The 20,773-nt window shown below is 35.3% G+C and overlaps 1 protein-coding gene across 1 annotated transcript in view; it reads left to right on the top strand.

The window, feature by feature from the left end:
* The window catches only part of LOC139486744 (arginine--tRNA ligase, cytoplasmic-like), a 116,326-nt gene that overhangs the window by 85,481 nt on the left and 10,072 nt on the right, over positions 1–20,773 (top strand). The window contains exons 11-13 of the mRNA XM_071271676.1: positions 5,956–6,061; positions 15,025–15,138; positions 17,811–17,869. Coding sequence (XP_071127777.1) covers positions 5,956–6,061; positions 15,025–15,138; positions 17,811–17,869 — 279 coding nt within the window. The remainder of the gene's footprint in view (positions 1–5,955; positions 6,062–15,024; positions 15,139–17,810; positions 17,870–20,773) is intronic.

Below are 20,773 nucleotides of genomic sequence, written 5' to 3'. Positions count from 1 at the left end.
TTTGACGCACAATTGGTTTTGATATTTAGTTGTTACTAGATAATTGTTTTTTCTGAATACGAAAAATAACAATAATTGTCTTTTGTTTTGGTAAATTAAGATAAAATGTTGTTTAATTGACTTTGAAAAACTTAGATACTCTTCGACTGAACTAAATGGCTTCTGTAAGTGAATATAAGTTTAAACCTTTGAGCTCCAATAGTGGCAATTTGTTTAATTCTTAATATTGTTATTTGAAACCTATTGAAGATGTTTTATCATTATAATAAAGAAATGTTGATATTGAACAAGTTCTTCAAGTTTAAATACTATAAACAGATCTGAGTGAAATATGTTTTTTTTTCAGGATTATATTGATCTTAGGTAATAGACTTTGTTGGGTGTTCTTTTTTATTGCATTTGTTCAGTGGAACTCAGACATGTATACAATGCACCTATGGCAGAATGTTATAATGATTATTTCTATGTGAACATTTAGATGAAATAACTTAATCAAATTTTTTAACCTATTTTAACTGTCTTAGTTGACCAATTTCACTTAAAGCTAGTGAACTTGACAGATTACAATTTGACAATGAAAATAAAACTGTCAGAATACTTCTTGTTAATATCACTTATTACTGCACTTTCCAGCGAGATAAATTGAAAATACTGCAATGTCGGAAACTGTGTTTTTGACCTTGGAAGACATTGATTTACCAAAGAGATTGTCTTGCAGAAAGATAATTTCCTGAGGATCTTTGGAACAACAATTAGACATTATTACATAGAGAATAACTGTATCACACTTTTAATAGGATTTCTATAAGGTTCTTTGTGGTTATATGTGGCTGTAAGGATAATCTTTATATTTACGGCTGTCAACGGAGAAGCTATTATTGTAGAATAGAGAACTGTTTAATCCTTAGAAATCTGACCAGTGGTAATTTTCTCTTTGTAAAGAAGACCATGAAAGTCATAAAGCCATATATATTAAAGATGGACACTTGAATTATTTATTTCTTTAGGAAATATAAAGACATACGCTATAAGAGAAATCTAATAAAATTCTTACTGTTCACCATAATTACAAATATCACTGTTCACCATAATTACAAAAGTTTAGAATATCATCTGTATATAGCTCATCTTTAATCAGGATATAATTTTACCTATATATAATACCACCTCTTTTTTGTAGCTAACCTGTAATCAGGGGATTAGTTTAACCTATTACCACCAATTTTTGTTCATGTTGACTTTCAATTTCTTATGAATACATTTTATTAACCAGATTTTTGACGAAAGTGTCCGTTATTTATTTGGGAATGTACGGCAGGCGGGCTGGCATTCAGGATGCAGGGGGCTGGACGGGCGGCATCCAAATGTGTACATTCATTTACTCATGAACCGTTCAACCAAAGCTTTTATTATATTGTTACTGACAACAAAATAGAGGTCAAGTTCAATAATGACCATTTTAACTTTAACCATTCATGAGTTATCATGTTCTTGAAAGATTGAAAAATGGTGTTGCCAGTCGTGTCATGAACCCTTCATCCAAAGCTTTTCAAATTGAAATATGGTGTTACTGAAGACAAAATGGAGGTCAACTTCAATAATGACGATTTTGACTTTACCTTTAAGGATTTACGGTTCTTGAAATATTTTTAAAAAAAATGGTGTTTCCAGTTCGGTCTATGCATTTATGCATGAACCGTTCAACCAATTCTTATTAAATGTTGTTAACTAATGACAAAATGGTGGTCAAGTTTGATATTCTTGATTTTCACTTTTATCGATCTGGAGTTTTGAAAGATTAAAAATTGAGTTACGGTCCTTGAAAGATTGAAAAATTGTGTACCATAACTTGGAAATGTAAAATCTTAAATTTATATAAACAAAAACATTTTTAAGGAAGCTCACTTTGAGAGATATAAACAAATCATCAAAGTTGTATGCCAATTTGTTGAAGTATTTTTGAGTTGATGTCCGACATGTTGACGATGGAAGGACGAACAAAACCATGCTGTATCAAATATTTAATCACAATTCAAATTGAGAGCTGTTTTAAGCATAAATGTTGTGTCTATACTTGCTCAACTGTTCAGGGTGTGATCTCTGCAGGACAATCCAGTTTGCTATCTCTTTGACAGCCCCTTGTTATAAGTTAATAACTGGTTGTTGTTAAAAAGACTTACAGAAATAAAATATTTATGATCATTTACAAATTGTGCAGCATCTTCAGTTTACCATGTTGATTTTAAAGAGGACTTTAAGTATACTGCTATGACATATGTGTACTTACATGTATATACTATAGTTAAATATATCGATTGATGTTCTTCAATATATTTCATGATAGATATTGTAGCAAACAAATCCATGTTACTTTCTGGCATATCTGATTGACACATCTAACATATTTGTCTGCTGCATGTAACAGCCATGACATCATTACATACTAAAGCTTTTGTTATTACATAGATCACTGTTAAGTTGTAATTCTTCTATTTTGTGCTAATGTAGACTTGTAGATAATACAGATTGTCAAATATTTCTAAAATGTTAAAATCAATGTATAATATGGTAGTTTAAAAAAAGTAGATGTTGTAAGAAAAACTTTGTGTAAGATAAATGCTATAATATTTACATTGTTCAGGCCTCTTAAAAGTTTTCTTCCAAGTGCATATGACAAGATAGCTTTTAAATGGAGAAATAGTGTAATTCTTGCAAATAAACAGTTGTATTAAGCTTTTTTAAAGAAGTTTATCTCAAAAAATAAATATTACAGCCAGAAATACATGCTGATGGTTTGCATTTCTTTTGGTCTTTGGTGAAAATTTTGTGTCATTGGCAATTATACCACATCCTATTTGTAATATTTGGAAAAGTTAACTAAAACAGTATTAACAATTGTATTAGTTCTGTCAAGGTATATTGTTCCAGCCTAACCTGTAGAAAATCAATGATATTTTTTGTGTGCAGTTCAATTGAGATTATTTGACCTGAGCCCCCTCGGTCAATTTTGTTTATTGACTGAAATTTATGCATAGTGTACAATTCAGTTTGTGATTTACAATCAGTTTAAGATGTACGTACCATTAATGGTAAGTCGATAATATTTATGGTATAAGTGTCAGTCCCGCTTGAATGGTTTTACACTAGTAATTTTTGGGGCCCTTTATAGAGTGCTGTTTGGTGTGAGCCAACTTGCTCCATGTTTGAAGGACGTTAACCTTTGACCTTTAATCATGTTTACTTTTAAAAATTGTTACCTAGACAGGATGGATGGTTTAAGTCTCATTGGCACTCAATAAAATTACCACATCTTCCTATATCTATGGCATGGTATTTAGAATTTTAACCTTACATTTTCATGGAGATTTATATGACCCGCACCTTATCATTGCTCTATATACTGAAATTTTTACTTATCCTCTTTTAAATTTTATTTAAATTTTAAGAGGTTTAAATTCAGATGTGAGGTATAAAAAAAAACGATAAATAAGATTGTTTCTACTTTGAAATAGGACAATAATGTTACCAATCCCTATACTCTGTTGGGATTTTATAGCAATCATCATCAAATCCTTCTATTAAAAACTTAGAAAATTTTGTAAGTTTCTCTCAGATATTTGCAAAGAGTATAGAACATAAATAGTAAATTAAATTTTTTATAACGTCACAACAGTCATGAAGTTGAAAGCTGTTCACAATTGTCAAGGCCAAGAGAGCTTCTGAGAATAGAGAGAGAGAGATATAAACAGAAAATAGAAGTGCTATTTTTATATGCAGGGATAGAAATGTGTTTATATAGTAGTCATATTGCTCTACTTAATATTCTCCTGAAGTACTTCTGATAATGTTTATCAATCAAAATGCAAATATCAGTTTTTGTTTATGCATAAATCATGTCTAAGCTGGACATTTATCTTGGAGTGTCATTTATTCTGGAATCGTTTTGATGTCAGCCATGATCTTACTGATGATTGCATTGTAAAGACGATCAAATTTTTATGAGATTTGTCCATTTTTGTCATTGATAAATGGAAAAGTAGTTTTGTCCTTTTGATGAATGTATGAAGCTGAAAGGTTGGAACTTATATTGAAAAACTGACCTTCAAGTCAGAGGCCAAAAATCTTTATGAAATTTTTTTTCTGAATTCTGAAAGTGATCTGTTAAGAATTTATGGAACTTCAAGATTAAGATCAAGAAATCAAACTTACACATGATTTTTGAATAATCAAAGAATAATAATTGAGTTGGAATGACCAAAAAGAGATGAATTTTACAAATTCTGATGTTTGATACAAGTCCTTACAGGTCAGGTTATATCCTGCATATTTTAAACTGAAATTTTGTCTGCCTACTGAGTGAGTGAACTTTCTTATTTGGGAATCTCTGTCTTATACAAATGGTTTTTCAAGTAACATAGTAATATAGACATTGTTTGCCATCTAGTGACACCATTAGTAAGAATAGTATTAATATATTATAGCATTAATGGATATGTTTTACTTAACAACATATGGAAAGTACAGACAGTCTGTAAATGCTAAATGCTTAAGTAATGTATTTTAATGTACAGAAAAGTGGTTATTTTATTTATATATTGGTTGTGAGTATTTAAAGATAACAAAAGCCCATCAGATAAAATCTGTCCATGAATTACATGACAAACTGAATGCCATAAATCAGATTGTTTATGTATTCTGTGCATGCAGCTTAGTCTAATAAGGCTGAGTAAAAATTCATGTCAGAGCTGTTTTCTGTGTTACTGAAAACATATTAATATTGCAAACTATTTCAAGATCTAAATTATGTCAAGTTACAGAAAATAGAAGTGTATTGCTTCATTTTTTTGCTGTGACAATTTTGGTTGACAAGACTGATTTATCATTTGCAACAATTTTTATGTCATAGGAATTTCAAAGTGTTTAATGTTTCTTAAAAACTGTTTTGAGGCTTCCGTTCTGACCCCATTTTGGAATCTGTCATTTTTTTCCAGTAGTGCATCTACATTTTAGATCTTACCAAAATTAAGATAGTGTAAAGGAATCTATTAATTGTCATTGAGTTTAACATTTTCTATTTTTTTTCGAAATTTTTTATTTTCATCTCTTTTGTCCATGATAATATTAGATATTTCAATCAGAATAAGATATTGCTGATAAATAAATGTTCTAAGTAGCACATTTACAGCAATCACTAGCTTGTCAAAGCTGAGGCTGTGATCAGTTCAAACCTTGCACATGGCAGGTGTGTCACTTACCCAAATTTTAATAGACTTGAGAATTTTTCTGTGGAAGGATAGTTGTTATCTCTATGCACTAAAGTTTTCTCCACAAATAAAAACTGGTAAAATTAAAGATAAACTCACAATAAAGTCAATAGTGCTGAAAGTCAATCATATATTTATTTTAATATTGTTGTTGATTGCAGGTTTATTCTGGATTTATTAACACTTGAAAATTCTTGTTGATTTTGATGTTAACAAAAGTAACTAAATTTATAATAAGGATAACAATCCTTTAGAAGTATAAACCGTCTACATTTCTATCTATGATTTTCTATTTGATTTCCAGTATAAATCATCAAAATGAAGGTTCCGTAAAGATTGATTGAATTTATCCAGACATTGGATTTTTCCAGAACTATACAATCTTGTTTTAATAAGCACTGGTTCTAAACAAAGCCAATATGTTTTTTTTACATATACATGAAGCTCAGTTTTCCTGAACAAATGAACACTGGATTGTTAATGGTATAAAGCATCCAGTTCATGTTGTTTTTTTAATCCAGATGATGCATGAGCTAATATTGTGTATGTAATTTCAGGACATCAATCAAACAATTATTGTAAGAAAATAAAAAAAAAACATAGCCATTCAAAAATCTTTTACACAGGAATGTAAAAGATATTGATATATCAGGACTTACAAGATGTTGAGATATATTGTTTATACTTTCAGAAAGAAATTAAAGACAAGATCTGGAGAAACAGTCCGATTGGTCGATTTATTGGATGAAGGTCTGAAAAGGGCAGAACAAAAGTTGATAGAGAAAGGGAGAGACAAGGTGAAAATGTTTATTTATTTATTTTAAAACTAAAAAGATGTAGAAAAAAGACTCATGGAGAGTGATACCAAAAGGATATTCAATCTCATAATCTAAAAAAATAGCTGACAATCCTGTGGCAAAAAACTAAAAACAGAAACAAAACATAAAAAACACAAAATTGAGCAACAAACCCCATCAAAAACCAGAAGTGATGATATGAAATGAAGATATATAAAAAAAATGATCAAAGAAATTAAGTCTAAGGTATAACTAATATTTTTTCCATCTATGAAGAAATACATCAAAAATGTGTTGCACAGTGAATAACCTGCATACGGTTATTTGAAAGTGTGCAATACATTTTGAGACTCAAATAGACAGATTTTTTTTTACAGTCATTCCTTATTATTTGAATTCAATTTCCATTTTTAAAGAGTAAAACAGCAAAAAACATTGATGAAATCACGATCATGTGATACAATTATTTCTATAAGCTGACAACAATCAGAACAAGTTGCATTCAAAATTGAATAATTAGCTATTGATATAACACATTTTGCATTCAAAACAAGAGTGAAATAATGTCTGATCAAAGATGAAATAATAATGACATCTGTATTTCTGATTTATAGAAAACTTCATGTTAAATGTATATATTGACAGTTTTTTCTGTTGATAAAAAAAGTTCTGTGTTTTTTTGTGACAATATTAGGCACACAAAGTTCAAATTTCTCATGGCAATACAATAGAAAAACATGGGAGTTTGACTTTATAATTGATTTTCAATAAAAGAAGACCTTAATAGCCACAAGCTAACCACAGATTTATTATTGAAAGTTAGCAGCAATTCTATATTGATGTAAATTGTTTAAGTATTTTACACCGCCTTTGTAATCTCTTAGTAGCATGTTTGACAAGTGCCAGGGGCCTTGTGTATGATCCCCTTTGTAATCTCTTAGTAGCATGTTTGACAAGTGTCAGGGGCCTTGTGTATGATCCCCTTTGTAATCTCTTAGTAGCATGTTTGACAAGTGCCAGGGGCCTTGTGTATGATCCCCTTTGTAATCTCTTAGTAGCATGTTTGACAAGTGCCAGGGGCCTTGTGTATGATCCCCTTTGTAATCTCTTAGTAGCATGTTTGACAAGTGCCAGGGGCCTTGTGTATGATCCCCTTTGTAATCTCTTAGTAGCATGTTTGACAAGTGCCAGGGGCCTTGTGTATGATCCCCTTTGTAATCTCTTAGTAGCATGTTTGACAAGTGCCAGGGGCCTTGTGTATGATCCCCTTTGTAATCTCTTAGTAGCATGTTTGACAAGTGCCAGGGGCCTTGTGTATGATCCCCTTTGTAATCTCTTAGTAGCATGTTTGACAAGTGCCAGGGGCCTTGTGTATGATCCCCTTTGTAATCTCTTAGTAGCATGTTTGACAAGTGCCAGGGGCCTTGTGTATGATCCCCTTTGTAATCTCTTAGTAGTATGTTTGACAAGTGCCAGGGGCCTTGTGTATGATCCCCTTTGTAATCTCTTAGTAGCATGTTTGACAAGTACCAGGGGCCTTGTGTATGATCCCCTTTGTAATCTCTTAGTAGTATGTTTGACAAGTGCCAGGGGCCTTGTGTATGATCCCCTTTGTAATCTCTTAGTAGTATGTTTGACAAGTGCCAGGGGCCTTGTGTATGATCCCCTTTGTAATCTCTTAGTAGCATGTTTGACAAGTGCCAGGGGCCTTGTGTATGATCCCCTTTGTAATCTCTTAGTAGCATGTTTGACAAGTACCAGGGGCCTTGTGTATGATCCCCTTTGTAATCTCTTAGTAGCATGTTTGACAAGTGCCAGGGGCCTTGTGTATGATCCCCTTTGTAATCTCTTAGTAGCATGTTTGACAAGTGCCAGGGGCCTTGTGTATGATCCCCTTTGTAATCTCTTAGTAGCATGTTGACAAGTGCCAGGGGCCTTGTGTATGATCCCCTTTGTAATCTCTTAGTAGCATGTTTGACAAGTGCCAGGGGCCTTGTGTATGATCCCCTTTGTAATCTCTTAGTAGCATGTTTGACAAGTGCCAGGGGCCTTGTGTATGATCCCCTTTGTAATCTCTTAGTAGCATGTTTGACAAGTGCCAGGGGCCTTGTGTATGATCCCCTTTGTAATCTCTTAGTAGCATGTTTGACAAGTGCCAGGGGCCTTGTGTATGATCCCCTTTGTAATCTCTTAGTAGTATGTTTGACAAGTGCCAGGGGCCTTGTGTATGATCCCCTTTGTAATCTCTTAGTAGCTTGTTTGACAAGTGCCAGGGGCCTTGTGTATGATCCCCTTTGTAATCTCTTAGTAGCATGTTTGACAAGTGCCAGGGGCCTTGTGTATGATCCCCTTTGTAATCTCTTAGTAGCATGTTTGACAAGTGCCAGGGGCCTTGTGTATGATCCCCTTTGTAATCTCTCAGTAGCATGTTTGACAAGTGCCAGGGGCCTTGTGTATGATCCCCTTTGTAATCTCTCAGTAGCATGTTTGACAAGTGCCAGGGGCCTTGTGTATGATCCCCTTTGTAATCTCTTAGTAGTATGTTTGACAAGTGCCAGGGGCCTTGTGTATGATCCCCTTTGTAATCTCTTAGTAGCATGTTTGACAAGTGCCAGGGGCCTTGTGTATGATCCCCTTTGTAATCTCTTAGTAGCATGTTTGACAAGTGCCAGGGGCCTTGTGTATGATCCCCTTTGTAATCTCTTAGTAGTATGTTTGACAAGTGCCAGGGGCCTTGTGTATGATCCCCTTTGTAATCTCTTAGTAGCATGTTTGACAAGTGCCAGGGGCCTTGTGTATGATCCCCTTTGTAATCTCTTAGTAGCATGTTTGACAAGTGCCAGGGGCCTTGTGTATGATCCCCTTTGTAATCTCTCAGTAGCATGTTTGACAAGTGCCAGGGGCCTTGTGTATGATCCCCTTTGTAATCTCTCAGTAGCATGTTTGACAAGTGCCAGGGGCCTTGTGTATGATCCCCTTTGTAATCTCTTAGTAGCATGTTTGACAAGTGCCAGGGGCCTTGTGTATGATCCCCTTTGTAATCTCTTAGTAGCATGTTTGACAAGTACCAGGGGCCTTGTGTATGATCCCCTTTGTAATCTCTTAGTAGCATGTTTGACAAGTGCCAGGGGCCTTGTGTATGATCCCCTTTGTAATCTCTTAGTAGCATGTTTGACAAGTGCCAGGGGCCTTGTGTATGATCCCCTTTGTAATCTCTTAGTAGCATGTTTGACAAGTGCCAGGGGCCTTGTGTATGATCCCCTTTGTAATCTCTTAGTAGCATGTTTGACAAGTGCCAGGGGCCTTGTGTATGATCCCCTTTGTAATCTCTTAGTAGCATGTTTGACAAGTGCCAGGGGCCTTGTGTATGATCCCCTTTGTAATCTCTTAGTAGCATGTTTGACAAGTGCCAGGGGCCTTGTGTATGATCCCCTTTGTAATCTCTTAGTAGCATGTTTGACAAGTGCCAGGGGCCTTGTGTATGATCCCCTTTGTAATCTCTTAGTAGCATGTTTGACAAGTGCCAGGGGCCTTGTGTATGATCCCCTTTGTAATCTCTTAGTAGTATGTTTGACAAGTGCCAGGGGCCTTGTGTATGATCCCCTTTGTAATCTCTTAGTAGTATGTTTGACAAGTGCCAGGGGCCTTGTGTATGATCCCCTTTGTAATCTCTTAGTAGTATGTTTGACAAGTGCCAGGGGCCTTGTGTATGATCCCCTTTGTAATCTCTTAGTAGTATGTTTGACAAGTGCCAGGGGCCTTGTGTATGATCCCCTTTGTAATCTCTTAGTAGCATGTTTGACAAGTGCCAGGGGCCTTGTGTATGATCCCCTTTGTAATCTCTTAGTAGCATGTTTGACAAGTGCCAGGGGCCTTGTGTATGATCCCCTTTGTAATCTCTTAGTAGTATGTTTGACAAGTGCCAGGGGCCTTGTGTATGATCCCCTTTGTAATCTCTTAGTAGTATGTTTGACAAGTGCCAGGGGCCTTGTGTATGATCCCCTTTGTAATCTCTTAGTAGTATGTTTGACAAGTGCCAGGGGCCTTGTGTATGATCCCCTTTGTAATCTCTTAGTAGTATGTTTGACAAGTGCCAGGGGCCTTGTGTATGATCCCCTTTGTAATCTCTTAGTAGTATGTTTGACAAGTGCCAGGGGCCTTGTGTATGATCCCCTTTGTAATCTCTTAGTAGCATGTTTGACAAGTGCCAGGGGCCTTGTGTATGATCCCCTTTGTAATCTCTTAGTAGCATGTTTGACAAGTGCCAGGGGCCTTGTGTATGATCCCCTTTGTAATCTCTTAGTAGCATGTTTGACAAGTGCCAGGGGCCTTGTGTATGATCCCCTTTGTAATCTCTTAGTAGTATGTTTGACAAGTGCCAGGGGCCTTGTGTATGATCCCCTTTGTAATCTCTTAGTAGCATGTTTGACAAGTGCCAGGGGCCTTGTGTATGATCCCCTTTGTAATCTCTTAGTAGCATGTTTGACAAGTGCCAGGGGCCTTGTGTATGATCCCCTTTGTAATCTCTTAGTAGTATGTTTGACAAGTGCCAGGGGCCTTGTGTATGATCCCCTTTGTAATCTCTTAGTAGTATGTTTGACAAGTGCCAGGGGCCTTGTGTATGATCCCCTTTGTAATCTCTTAGTAGTATGTTTGACAAGTGCCAGGGGCCTTGTGTATGATCCCCTTTGTAATCTCTTAGTAGTATGTTTGACAAGTGCCAGGGGCCTTGTGTATGATCCCCTTTGTAATCTCTTAGTAGCATGTTTGACAAGTGCCAGGGGCCTTGTGTATGATCCCCTTTGTAATCTCTTAGTAGCATGTTTGACAAGTGCCAGGGGCCTTGTGTATGATCCCCTTTGTAATCTCTTAGTAGCTTGTTTGACAAGTGCCAGGGGCCTTGTGTATGATCCCCTTTGTAATCTCTTAGTAGCATGTTTGACAAGTGCCAGGGGCCTTGTGTATGATCCCCTTTGTAATCTCTTAGTAGCATGTTTGACAAGTGCCAGGGGCCTTGTGTATGATCCCCTTTGTAATCTCTCAGTAGCATGTTTGACAAGTGCCAGGGGCCTTGTGTATGATCCCCTTTGTAATCTCTCAGTAGCATGTTTGACAAGTGCCAGGGGCCTTGTGTATGATCCCCTTTGTAATCTCTCAGTAGCATGTTTGACAAGTGCCAGGGGCCTTGTGTATGATCCCCTTTGTAATCTCTCAGTAGCATGTTTGACAAGTGCCAGGGGCCTTGTGTATGATCCCCTTTGTAATCTCTCAGTAGTATGTTTGACAAGTGCCAGGGGCCTTGTGTATGATCCCCTTTGTAATCTCTCAGTAGCATGTTTGACAAGTGCCAGGGGCCTTGTGTATGATCCCCTTTGTAATCTCTCAGTAGCATGTTTGACAAGTGCCAGGGGCCTTGTGTATGATCCCCTTTGTAATCTCTTAGTAGCATGTTTGACAAGTGCCAGGGGCCTTGTGTATGATCCCCTTTGTAATCTCTTAGTAGCATGTTTGACAAGTGCCAGGGGCCTTGTGTATGATCCCCTTTGTAATCTCTTAGTAGCATGTTTGACAAGTGCCAGGGGCCTTGTGTATGATCCCCTTTGTAATCTCTTAGTAGCATGTTTGACAAGTGCCAGGGGCCTTGTGTATGATCCCCTTTGTAATCTCTTAGTAGCATGTTTGACAAGTGCCAGGGGCCTTGTGTATGATCCCCTTTGTAATCTCTTAGTAGCATGTTTGACAAGTGCCAGGGGCCTTGTGTATGATCCCCTTTGTAATCTCTTAGTAGCATGTTTGACAAGTGCCAGGGGCCTTGTGTATGATCCCCTTTGTAATCTCTTAGTAGCATGTTTGACAAGTGCCAGGGGCCTTGTGTATGATCCCCTTTGTAATCTCTTAGTAGCATGTTTGACAAGTGCCAGGGGCCTTGTGTATGATCCCCTTTGTAATCTCTTAGTAGCATGTTTGACAAGTGCCAGGGGCCTTGTGTATGATCCCCTTTGTAATCTCTTAGTAGCATGTTTGACAAGTGCCAGGGGCCTTGTGTATGATCCCCTTTGTAATCTCTTAGTAGCATGTTTGACAAGTGCCAGGGGCCTTGTGTATGATCCCCTTTGTAATCTCTTAGTAGTATGTTTGACAAGTGCCAGGGGCCTTGTGTATGATCCCCTTTGTAATCTCTTAGTAGTATGTTTGACAAGTGCCAGGGGCCTTGTGTATGATCCCCTTTGTAATCTCTTAGTAGTATGTTTGACAAGTGCCAGGGGCCTTGTGTATGATCCCCTTTGTAATCTCTTAGTAGCATGTTTGACAAGTGCCAGGGGCCTTGTGTATGATCCCCTTTGTAATCTCTTAGTAGCATGTTTGACAAGTGCCAGGGGCCTTGTGTATGATCCCCTTTGTAATCTCTTAGTAGCATGTTTGACAAGTGCCAGGGGCCTTGTGTATGATCCCCTTTGTAATCTCTTAGTAGCATGTTTGACAAGTGCCAGGGGCCTTGTGTATGATCCCCTTTGTAATCTCTTAGTAGTATGTTTGACAAGTGCCAGGGGCCTTGTGTATGATCCCCTTTGTAATCTCTTAGTAGTATGTTTGACAAGTGCCAGGGGCCTTGTGTATGATCCCCTTTGTAATCTCTTAGTAGTATGTTTGACAAGTGCCAGGGGCCTTGTGTATGATCCCCTTTGTAATCTCTTAGTAGCATGTTTGACAAGTGCCAGGGGCCTTGTGTATGATCCCCTTTGTAATCTCTTAGTAGCATGTTTGACAAGTGCCAGGGGCCTTGTGTATGATCCCCTTTGTAATCTCTTAGTAGTATGTTTGACAAGTGCCAGGGGCCTTGTGTATGATCCCCTTTGTAATCTCTTAGTAGCATGTTTGACAAGTGCCAGGGGCCTTGTGTATGATCCCCTTTGTAATCTCTTAGTAGCATGTTTGACAAGTGCCAGGGGCCTTGTGTATGATCCCCTTTGTAATCTCTTAGTAGTATGTTTGACAAGTGCCAGGGGCCTTGTGTATGATCCCCTTTGTAATCTGCCAGGGGCCTTGTGTATGATCCCCTTTGTAATCTCTTAGTAGTATGTTTGACAAGTGCCAGGGGCCTTGTGTATGATCCCCTTTGTAATCTCTTAGTAGTATGTTTGACAAGTGCCAGGGGCCTTGTGTATGATCCCCTTTGTAATCTCTTAGTAGTATGTTTGACAAGTGCCAGGGGCCTTGTGTATGATCCCCTTTGTAATCTCTTAGTAGTATGTTTGACAAGTGCCAGGGGCCTTGTGTATGATCCCCTTTGTAATCTCTTAGTAGTATGTTTGACAAGTGCCAGGGGCCTTGTGTATGATCCCCTTTGTAATCTCTTAGTAGTATGTTTGACAAGTGCCAGGGGCCTTGTGTATGATCCTAAGCTGGGTCAAACCAACGACTTGATTATTGGTATCAGCTGCTTATAATGCTGTATTATGTACAGAAAAAAAACCTTAAGTTGGCCTCCATCTGAACTCTGTTTTTTGTTAATCTATGGAAATTTTTTCAGTAGTTGGCTTTAAAATAAAAAGACAGTTCCCTTCCTTGAAGTTCAATACCTCTCTTAACAGAGGACCAAGTCAAGGATAAATGATATGTATCAAGATTATTTGGCTATATAAAAATAAGGGGATGTGGCATGATTGCCAATGAGCTTAATATAACTATCCACCAAAGTTCAAATGAAGTATATGTCAGAATATTGTCTACCATGATCATGCAAACACTGTCTACAGGGTGATCTATTAACTTTGAAACTTTAGACTAGGTACTATGTATAGTTTGTGATAAGACAAGTCCTAATGATAAGCTAATGATATTTGATATCCAGTTGTATTAATAAGTGTTGGTCTTATGTTATGTCATTACAAATTATTTAACTCTGTACCTTTATACATGGTTCAATGACATTTCAAAGTAGTTGCTTCATGGACTATGAATATTTTGCATACTTTTATATTTCAAAGTATTGCTATTTTAATTTTTACATTTACATTTTACCATCAAAATGACACTGTTAAGACACTTCTCTGTGCCCACAGTTTATTATACAGAAGAGATCAATTTATTGTTCAAAATATGAATACAATATATCACACTAGATAACTTTTAATTTGTTTGGATGAAATTTATGATTCTGAGTGCAGCTAAGCTACATACTAAGGCTTAATGCATTGATCATGTCACATCGACATGACAAAGGAGTTACTATTTTCACTGTAAACAGATTAAATATTTACTGTTTTGTAGTATTTTAAAGGAAATAACACAGAATGGTAACTTGTTTCTGGATGATTAATTGGTTATTAGATGGTTTTCAATACTGGGGAAAACATGGAAGATTAGTTAGGATGAAAAGTTTAAGTCAGGTCTGAAAAGTGGGTGGCACCTTGATTGATGGTCATTTTGACTAATCCACTTAAAAAATTACTAAAAAATGAAAAAGATCAGAATTTTTCTTACAGCACGCTGATGACTTCTCATTTAATATTTTTTAAAGGGCATCTTTACAAACTAATAAAAAAAAAAACTTTATATTAAGCATCTTCAGTCTCAAAACAGACATTTATTTTTCAATCCATACATTTATTCAGTTATCAGTGGTTGTTCCTGAAGAAAATCTGCTAGTCCTCGTTATTATTTCTATTGCAAAAAACAAAAATTGTGTTTTTCTTTTTCAAATTGCGATGGTCTTAAGGCCACCACTTTCTTGAACTCTGTTTGGATGGTCAGGTATTATCTTTAATGTTTATAATATAAGATCAGGTATTATCTTTAATGTTTACAAGATCAGGTAATTAGCTTTAATGTTTATAAGATCAGGTATTATCTTAAAGATTTTTCATTGTGATATGTATTATAGCCTTCAATACACATTCGAAATTTAAAAGCTGTGGATTTACTTGTTTGTTCTGTGTTGTTAATTTATTTATCTTTTGTAGGAGTTGACAAAAGAACAGTTTAAAGCAGCAAAGGAGAATGTTGCTTATGGCTGCATCAAATACGCTGATCTATCACACAGTCGAACTAATGACTATGTATTTTCATTTGACAAAGTATGTATTACTGCATATAGAGATATAAGAAGATGTGGCATGAGTGCTAATGAGACAATTTTCCATCCAAGTCACCATTTGTAAAAAGTAAATCATTATAGGTCAAAGAATTAGCCTTCAACACAGAGCCTTGGCTCAAACTGAACAGTAAGCTATAAAAGGACCCAAAATTACTAGTGCAAAACAATTCAAACAGGAAAACCAACATTCTAATCTATATAAAAAAAAACCAAGAATCACTATTGAACAACATCAACAAACAACCACTGAACACTAACGTCATAAATAACAGTCATGTTTGCATAGGCTTTATTAAACCCCTTATTTGTACATGTATAACTTTACAAAAATCTTCTCCACTTAATCTTAATACTGGGCCAAATAAAATTAAACTAAGCCACAATTTTAGATAGGACATCTTGATTGAAAAATATATCGGATGACCCTTTCATCCAACCAACATGGCCACCATGGCTAAAAATAGAACATAGGGTTTTACTATAGAAGTCTATGGTAAGATTGTAAAAAAATAATTTCAAATGGTCACAACTTGAAAAAATTTTAATCCCCATTTATGGGCATTATGTTTTCTGGTCTGTGCGTTTGTTCATCTGTTCGTTATTCTGTTCGTTCGTTCGTCTGTCCCGCTTCAGGTTTAAGTTTTTGTTTGAGGTAGTTTTTAATGAAGTTGAGGTCCAATCAACTTGAAACTTGGTATACATGTTCCTTATGATATAATCTTTCTAATTTTAATGCCAAATTAGACTTTTTACCCCATTTTCACGGTCCACTGAACATAAAAAATGCCAATGCGAATGGGCATCCCTATACTAGGGACACATTCTTGTTAAATAATGATAAGGGGTCTCCAGCTACTATAGTAAGACTACAATGGGATCACCTGCTTCAATTTAACTACAGTGAGTGGGCTGAATTAAACCAAACTTGGCTTGAATTATTATTAGGGTATGATATATAATTATTATGATTTTAACCTTATTTTACATGATTTTCTTGAGAGTCTCTAGTTTAAAACATTTGATAAAAAGTTAACAGTCAGTAGCAGGGGCGGATCCAGCCATTTTAAAAAGGGGGGTTTCCAACCCAGAGTTAAGGGGGGGTTCCAACTATATGCTCCCATTCAAATGCATTGATTGTGAAAAAAAAGAGGGGGTTCCAACCCCCAGAACCCCCCCGACCCCCCCCCCCCCCCCCCTCCTGGATCCGCCAATGAGTAGTAGGTACAACATAGTTTCAGTGCAGTTATTTTATGCCCCATCCGTGCTAATATTACCACAAAACACAGATCAAGTTAGAAATCATCTTCGCTAGCCAAGGGTTACGATCCACTCCCGCTCTCTTCACCCTTGGCGGATTGAGATAAGATTTCGGAGACACAAGGTAAGGATTTTTATTGGTTGCAGTCAAAACTCGCTGCATCCAATCAAAATGCGCATATAACATGATCACGTGTAAATGTAGAAAGTGTTTGTAAACAATTGCCACGTGTTTTTTGTGCAACAAGTCTTTACATTCCTAAACATACGACTATATTTAGTGAAAACTTGAATGTTTTTAATCAACAAATAGAAGTTCCTGTGTATGTTTCATGCACAAATGAATGAATGTTGACGTATGTTTTCATTTCCGGCTTTACCAAGTGTGTAGAATCTTGACGCTACCGTGTTTTTACCTTCAAATTGAAGAGTTCAAGTGCTACCATTGGTCAAGAATAATGTATTCGGAATTGGCGTGATTTTTATCTTCCGATAGATGGCGCACCATTGTTATCACAAATGTTGGCTCAATCCGCCAAGGGTGAAGAGAGCGGGAGTAGATCGTAACCCTTGGCCAGCGAAGATGGTTAGAAATTAGCTGGCATCCCTTTTACAGTTCTGGAGTCATATGTGTCCCTTGAACACATTCTCCATTTATTCTTTGAAGAACCTAAATCAGGAAAATAATTTACTCCAAAAAATCACAAAAAAACAGCTGATGCAATCTTATTACAGTTGTAAAAAAAGAATAAAATGTCATGATAATAGTGATGAGAAATTGATATGAACATTTATTGTAACATGTTTAATTTCTTAGATGGATTGTACATTAACATATACTGTGGAATCATTTATTTTTGTGGGTATAAATTTTCGTGGATTCAGGAAAACTTGCATATTTGTGAATATTTAATTTCATGGTTTTGGCAAAGTCTGCATTCACGCCTTTGGAAAATGTGTAATTTATTGAACATTTTAATTCGTGGATCCCCTGCATCTACGAAAATCTACTAAAATTGGTATCCAACTAATATTGATGAATTCACAGTATATCAAATAATTATCAAAATATTTCACACAAGACACAAGCGTTAAGCATGCTTCTGGTGAAGCATTTGAGCTAAAAAAAAAAAAAATGAAATTTACAGTGGAAATACTAGAGTGTTTTGGGGGAAAACTTCATTCTCTGATAGATATGAACAAACATGTTATATAGTAAGAGATCTTAAAAGAAAAAATTACATTGTGGTATTGGAAATGGGAGGCACACACATTTATAAATCCAAGGTAAAACTTATACAAATTAGCTTCCATGTTCACAGTGGCGGATCCACTAATTTTCATAAGGGGGTCTACCTTAGAGGGGTTTTATATATATTTTTTTACCTTTTACAGATGTTAGATGACCGAGGAAACACAGCTGCATATTTACTTTATGCTTATGTTAGAATAAGGTGAGAGGATTTATTACGAAGATATTGTCTTTTATTTTCTAAAGATGTTATCTTCCCAGTATAATATTTATCTACAATTTCAAATGTTTTTCCTTTTGAATAATGTATTAAAGTTTGAAAACAATAGTTGTATAGTTGAAGCAGATTGAAACTGAAAGAATACATTGCACAATAGATATCAACAATTGAAAATCCTGGGGATAGATTTTTTTCATAAATTTACTTATATTAATAAACAAGTGTGAGGGTTATTCCATTAAAATTATTGTGGGTTGGTAGACAGGAATTTCCAGTTTTCTAATGAAAAAGCAATGTGTTTTTCCTGAAAAACCAACAGATTTTTTACCACCTGTATAAAAAAAACCCACATAAAATCATAATAAAATGTCCCTTTTTTTGCTCTTCAAATAATTTTCTTTTGAACTGATTCACATTTTATAATCACTGATTGCATTTTATAGCCTTAGTTAATATTTGAATTTATTAATATTTCAACATTGTAGATTGTTGATTACTGCGAAGTATTCACAAATCACTATTTATTAGGAAGATATTGTCCCTTATTCTTTGATCTATCCCCATCATTAATCTATTTCCCAAGAAAATTAAGGTCACAGTGTATATAAATAATCTGAAGCAAAATGTCATATATTTATATTTTATTAATAAGTATGTCAATTTGTACAGAAAGTTCTGTGTTGACCTACTACCCCAAAATCATAACGCTGTAAATGTCATTTAAGTTTTGATGTACATAAACTATCTGGAATTGTCTTTTATGGAATTTGACTCTAAAAGCATTAAATGTCATGCATCAAGCTTAAAGTATCAATTATGTCTTATCTAGGTAGGAAATAGTCTGATTTCCATTAAAAAGGATTCAAGAGAATAACTTTACCCCTGGGGGTCACTATTTTACACTGTCTGAAGGAGATTTAGATGTCAGTCCAAATATGTCTCCCAAACTGGTTAATTCTCAATCGGGACAAGACGTTATCATCATTCAGTTTAAAGGATATTGATATATTCCCTTGTTATGGCTTATACCTTGAATAATATTTTATCTTTTCCCCGCTAAAATAACATGAAACAGAAAGTAGGAAGTGAATTTTCCATTACTTTGGCATTAAAAGTCAAAATCTATGAAAATTATATATGTTTCAGTTCAAAGCAATAATTTTTCCCCAAGTTGACAGTGATTTATACAAGTTTTCCTTTGATTTTGATCACAAAATGAATGTACAAATGTATTATGACTAGTGCTCCGACAAATGAGAAATTAGATAATAGCATATTGGTCTTTTATTCAAAGAACTAATTTTGCAATTAATTTAGAAAAAATAATAGTAAAAAGTGGGAACATATAAGCCAAAACCTTTAAAAACTTAAAAAAGACAAATATGAACACTGAAAGATAAAAACTTTTTTTAAGTGGATCTCATAACTTTTATGTACTGTAAATTCAGAAATTATTGCAATGGTTTTATTATTGCTAAAATTGCGATTATCGCAATAATTTAAACTCGCATTTTAATTTTTTTTAATTGAATTAAATAGGATTTTCCTCAATATCGCGAAAATTCAAATCGCATCTAAAAATGAAAAAATCGCAATAATAAATGCATGCAATAATTTCTGAATGTACAGTATGTGTAGAGATAATGATAAGGAAGTTATAAAAAAAAAGTTGTTTGGGATAATCTTACTGAGTATGATCTAAGTGACCATGAAAATTGACTTAATTTTCTATCATCTTGAAACTGAAGTTGGAAACTTTTTCTGAGATACTGCAGTGATGTACAAATGATGTAAGTTATATGTACAGTAGTATGGGAATGTCTTTCAGTAAATTTTGTCAGTTCCCCATAACAAGGAAGGAAACCTTGGGCTATTTAATAATCATCCAAACTTGCTATAAAGGTCACCTCTATTAAACAAAAACATGTCTTTTTTAAGGGCACTCTCTTCTTATCCCCCTGTAGATATAAAAAGAATATGTTGTATGATTGCCAATGCAATGAGACAACTCTCAAATAGGAAATTAATGACACAAAAATTAACAATTATAGGTCACTGTACCACCTTCAACAATGGGAAAAGCCCATACCATAGGTAAACATATGAATTTTGAACCTCAATTCGAAGGTCACCTTTCTTATAGGGTCAGTCTAGTCCAGTCCTGTGGGTAACCAGTCTAGTCCAGTCCTGTGGGTGACCATTATATACTACTATGGATTCATTTATTTTCGTGGGTATCAATTGTCGATATTGCTGGAAACTTTCATTTTCGTGGATATTTGATTTTTTTGCAAATCTAAGTATACAAAGCCTATTGAAAATATGTTATTCGTTGAACATTTGACCTGTACCCACAACCCACAAGTATTGGTATTCAACAAATAATAATGAATCCACACCATTTGACTGTAAACTAGGATTTCCATTTACGTCCTATAGTTCTTCACTTCTGTGATAAATGATGTACAAGTATATCTGAGAGTTGTTTACCTTTCACTCGAATCGTATAGTTTTCACCTTTCGCATTATTTTTAAGTTTTTAGTTGTAAATGTAGTGTTCATGTTGTGTGCTTCTGTACAAGTAGTGTTACTTTGAAAGATAAGAAACATAATATAAAAAAGAAGATGTGGTTTGATTGCCAATGAGACAACTATCCACAAAAGACCAAAATGACACAGACATTAACAACTATAGGTCACCGTACGGCCTTCAACAATGAGCAAAACCCATACCGCATAGTCAGCTATAAAATTCCCCGATAAGACAATGTAAAACAATTCAAACGAGAAAACTAACGGCCTAACCATTATTTATTCCATTTATTTTTTTGGCTATTTTGTGCTATTCTTTTAAATCAAATTTGAATTGTGAACCAAATATTTTTA

The sequence above is a fragment of the Mytilus edulis genome, chromosome 8 (genome assembly GCF_963676685.1).
Source record: "Mytilus edulis chromosome 8, xbMytEdul2.2, whole genome shotgun sequence".
NCBI classification, from domain to species: Eukaryota; Metazoa; Mollusca; class Bivalvia; order Mytilida; family Mytilidae; genus Mytilus; species Mytilus edulis.
This window is presented reverse-complemented; position numbering and strand designations above follow the sequence as displayed.